This window comes from Sander vitreus, chromosome 9 (assembly GCF_031162955.1).
Source record: "Sander vitreus isolate 19-12246 chromosome 9, sanVit1, whole genome shotgun sequence".
Classification (NCBI taxonomy): Eukaryota; Metazoa; Chordata; class Actinopteri; order Perciformes; family Percidae; genus Sander; species Sander vitreus.
In genome coordinates, this window is record NC_135863.1 from 21,647,189 (window position 1) to 21,652,312 (window position 5,124).

General features: G+C 41.1%; 1 protein-coding gene across 1 annotated transcript; it reads right to left on the reverse strand.

Annotated features, from left to right (window-relative positions):
* Positions 1-1,294: 1,294 nt before the first annotated feature.
* fstl3 (follistatin-like 3 (secreted glycoprotein)) lies at positions 1,295-4,724 on the reverse strand. Its single transcript, XM_078259270.1, has 5 exons — positions 4,497-4,724; positions 3,861-4,040; positions 1,832-2,047; positions 1,491-1,718; positions 1,295-1,382 (listed from the first exon to the last, which is right to left on the reverse strand). Exons 1-5 carry the CDS (start codon positions 4,564-4,566, stop codon positions 1,330-1,332), a joined length of 747 nt encoding a protein of 248 aa, XP_078115396.1. The 5' UTR covers positions 4,567-4,724; the 3' UTR covers positions 1,295-1,329.
* Between the last annotated feature and the right edge of the window lie 400 nt (positions 4,725-5,124).

Here is a 5,124-nt window from a genome sequence, read left to right on the forward strand (position 1 = left end):
CTTTATGTTGTTTTGAAATGGCAGTACAAAAATATGTTAATGCATTTGTCATTCAAATTTCACAGTAGGTACACAGGTAGGTACACACAAGACTGTTATTTACAGGAGAGTCATTGAGATGTTTCATAATACACTATAAGGATTATTAAAAGTATTTCAGACATCTGCTTAGAGTTTAAAGATTTAACTGGATCACTTGACCATTTGATATTGGCCATTTGTATCGATCTCTCGCAGGTTTACCAGTAGGTGAACAGATTGACTCACATCTGGCAGTGTAATCAGGTACAGGTATGTTCATTTGGCCTAAATTGTAGTCCATTCTCAGACAGACAGATTTAATTTTCCTTTCGCTCAGATGATGCTGATTACATTTGTCTGTCCAGTTAGTTCATTGAAAGCAGCAAAACAGCAATGGAATGAACTAGCACAACCTCCAAAAATGTATTTACAAAACAAAGCCAAGCTCGCAACAGAGGAGGTATTGTAGAGGGCTTGGGGTTGTACCAACAGTCTTCTGAGACTCCTAAAAACACAACCAAACTGTTAATTTTAGTAATCGGCGGGTGGCTGAGAGTTAGGATCAGGATCTAGAGTAAACATGTGTGGAGGGAGGGAAGGAGGGAGGGAGACTATACAGGTTTGTTTAGGCTGAGCCCCTTCCTCACCTCCAAACAAAAGCTTAAGTACATACAGCACAACTGTAGCTGTCCTGTTCTTTGTTTGTGGTGAATTAAAACCACATTGGCAGGCTATAAAGTGGTATCAGCTTTCCAAACATATTAGCGCTGCTTTCCATCAGCTTGTTTGTTTTGTTTGTGGGGAATGTGAAAACTGTAAAAAGGTTGTAAAATGCCAATGCCAGTGGCCGCCATTGTACATACACAATAAACACAACACAATAAATACATTGTATGCATCAGCTTTCCCAAGGATATATGGATTTGTTACTAGGATAAAAACATAAATAGAGTTTGATACCTTCTCCAATAAATAGTAGTGGTATTCTATTTACAATATGCACACATCTCCCAAAGAGCCAATGAGATATATATATTTTTTATCTCGAGACACGTGTGTTCATCTGCCTCAATTTCCCAAACTAACAGGAGTTTAACACAAATTGCTCACAGGGTTTTTGTAGCTCTTTTTGAGGCAGTTACACTATTGTGTCTTCCAACAGAGGTCTTTCAAATGTATTGTCATTCTGTATACAAAGGGGAGGGCAAGTGATTGTCAAAAAAAGAGGTCATCATGGGAAGCTAGTGGTGTGACACTTGGAAGTCGAAACTCGTTTCTTGAAAAAGGACTGCGTCAGGAGTTGTCCATCTAGACTGCGTTTTCCTCACTGCCTTCGAAATGTTGAGGTTTCCGAGGGGGACCTGCACAAAAAGAGTCAAAATGTGCATGACAGCTGCAGAATCCTCATTGGCACAGACAAGTAAGAGACTGGTAAAAATAGAAAGTGACAGGTGTTTTTGTAGCCTTACTGTTGCAGTGGCCGTAGTGACGGACTCCTATGGAGCGACCGAGGAAGCAGGTGGCCCGGCGGAGGTGGCAGGCGCTGGGGTAAGTGATGTTGTCATTGCCACAGATTGGCTGCTCAGACAGCATGGCGATTGGGCAAGGAGTTGTGCGGCACATGACACAGTGAGCACTGTTGGTCTGGTCGGTCACACAGGTGTGGGTACCTGGACACACCACGTTGGAGCACGACTCTGTGCAAGACATGAAAAAAGGACTTAGCAAATTAAAAAAAGTGTGATATATTTTGCTTTTGTGCACAACAGCTTATCTTGGAAATAGCATAAACTAGATCAATCATGCTTACTTTTGCAGTCTCCTTGGTACATGACCTCCAGGTCTGGGTGTCCCATGCAGCGGGCCATCAGCAGAGTACACTCATCGGTATATGACCTCCCGTCGCTGCCGCACACAGCGTGCTTCTGGGTAATGTGAGAGCAGTCTGGAGAGCACACACACTGAGGCCTTCCTATCTTCATTTTGCAAACCTTCCCGGGACTGCATTTGACTCCATCGCAAGTCTCTACAAAAGCACAGAAAGTGGTCTCATATGTGAGTGTCAGTGTAATGTTACTGTATTAACAAGTCTGCAGACATCAGGTGAGCCGCAGGCATTTTCATCCAAAACAAGCATGAGTTCTGGGGTTTTCCCAGACCAAAACACAATTTTCACCTTGCACAATATTTACAATAATCACATCTCTTTATTGACCGTTACACACAGGGGTGTCTCGCCTGGTGGAATTTGAGGCTGGCGTGTTTTCATAACAGACCTATGTGTACGGCTGCATACGGATTGGGCTAAGCTCCCGCAGAGGGACGGAGGGGCTCTGAGGTAGACAGAGTTCAAATAGCTGTCAGAGGAGTTTACAGGCTGAGAAATGAGGAAGCCCCGGGCTCCTCTGACACCCCATAATGTCAAAGCACAGGAGGAACCTTAATCCTACACAGTGCAAAATCAACATTAGACAATGCACACAGGTCTTTTCCCAGGGCCTTGAGAGATGATGGCTTATCAGCTCCGAGTCCTGAGGATTCTGTAAACAATGAGGAACTTATTTCTTATTTCCTGTCTCTACCAGCACTTCAATATCCTGTTTTATTCCAGATACTGTGTTTTTTTTTTTTGTTTTTTTTTCTGGTCTAACTTTTGGTTCATTTTCATCTTTCACTTTGTCTCTTGCTGCGCATACATTTTCTCTCTATCTCCTCTGTGTCTCCCAATAAGGGAATGTCTGAAGAAAAGAAAAAAACTATAGTCTTGTAATGATGTAGGTGTCTTACTCTGAATTGACAAGCCATCTTAACTTTCATTCACGCTGCCGTCGTTTTCCTCTCACCAAATTCCAAATGATCAACATAGTGTAGCACATTATGAGTCCCAGACATGTGGCAGGCATTTACTCCAGCCTGCAGGAATGTATTTTCCTATTTTGCTCATGGAAGCAAACAGGGCAGGAGGAGGCTGTGATTTGACCAACTTCATTCATTTTTCATGTGACAACTGTTTACCTTTATGTAAGTCTTTTTTTTTTTTTTTACAAAGCTGCAGGCTACCCTTGACTGTGGTCTGTTTGCTTATTTCAAGTTTATCTAAATACAATCCACATTTCTCTTTCTCTAAGCCGTGTGACGAGGCCAGAAAACCCTGTGGCTGTGGTTGGGTATGTTCTCCAAAAAATGCCAGTGGCTCAATTTTTACTGGACTTCATCAGCTTGGAGAAATTCACATTTTTGTCCTATGATCACATGGTGCAAGTGCTGCTTAAGAAAACAAGAATTTATTTGCAAGTGAACCTGAATGAACCTCGCAGAGATTCCAGGAGAGGAAGCTTCTTAGGACAGCTGGGTGGAGTTATGTGGGAAGATCTCCTGGATCCATGTCTGCATTTTGTTGAAAGCTGCACCGGGAACTCATTGTGGAAATACCTTGATTTCACACACGGCGTGGCTCGAATTAACTTTCACTAACTCTCCGCGGGGAGACGCGAGTTATTTAGTGTAAGGGAGTAGCCAATTTTGTCCCTGTGATATTTAAAACATAAGTTAAACCTTCTGTTTAAAGTCTGCAATTGATATCTAAGCAGTGATTAAAACACCCAGTACTTACCTTAAAACTACCACTGATAGAAACAGCCTGAGTCCAGTGGGATCATTTTATGTATTAAAAGAATTTAAATGTGGGTTTAAAGCAGTTCAGTACGGCATTTAACTTGTGGGTTACATGCAATGATGAATTCCATGTGTGATAAACCAAAGCAATACACAAGTTCTATACACATTCCTGCTACTTGGCAGATTCAACTAATTTGATTTTTAAAGGTTTGTTTGTTTACCTTTGCATGGTTTACAGGAGACAATTCCCAGGAAGCCCAGCAGGCTGACCTCATTCATGGGTAGGCTGGTGTTGGACCATGCTGTGTCCAGGCGGCCCCCGGCACAGCACTCCTCTCTGGTCACCCCTCTCATCAGCACCATGTCGCACCTTTGGTCTTGCTGCAGCCAGCACATCCCAGCTGGAGATAATAGCAAAAATATAATAAAGTGAATTCACTCTGACCCATATAAACTCATAAATATATATATATATATAAACACGTAAAAAGTTCTTTTAATCTTCTTTTAATCAATGTCCATTAAATGAATGGCTAATTATAAAACTGTAGTATTATAAACGCTATATAGCACACTATATAGCACCTGTGTGCTTGGATGTTTTCACAGGTTTTGTGTATATATTCTTCTATGAGTATATATACAAAGACTAAACTATCTACTGCACTATTTCTATTTCAAAAGGCTGAGGCAAAGTACATAATAGTACATAAATATAATTCTAGAAGAAAAAAAAGTACCTCATCATTATGATAACTGTAAGAGGATTCGTGCAGTTATTTTCAAAGCATGGCACACTTTGGACCTACTTTTTCAAAATACAAAAAAAAAAAGAAGAGAAAAACAAGTCAACTTACCACTGGCAGGATTCCTCCCAATCTGATACATAGTGAAAATCACACCAAAAACAGGGATGAAAAAGATCATTGTGTAATCTAGGTAGTACAAACCCTATTTATTTCCCCCCTAAAAGCTTGTCTCTGCAAATATCAGCAAGAAGAAGTGATGTTCCTCTGGCAAACTCAACTCTGGAAGTAGCTCTCCCTTATGTGAATGAATGTGTTGTGGATAAGTGATGTCGTTCCCCCTCTGTATAAATATTTAGCCCAGATGGAATTATGCTGCTGGGATGGGCGATCCTCTCAGCCAGTAATAAGCCAGGGCAGGACACAGTTTGACTCTGACTCAATTTCCAGAGTCGGGAAATGATCCATGCCCTCTAAAGCCAGACGCTGGCCACTAATATGACCTCACGAAACATTTTCACACCATATTAGACTCATTACAGGCTAATTACAAATATTTACAGTGGATTTTAGATGAGATTTTTGTGTTTCTTGTTTGTTCATGCAGCTTATTGAATAGACTGAACTGAAAAAAAAGGTATTTGGGAAAACACTTGATTGCATAATAACCTCTGAATGTGACCTTATAAGAAGCAGTTTGAGTTTTTTATTTGTCCGGTGGGTCCCGGATGTTTTGGTC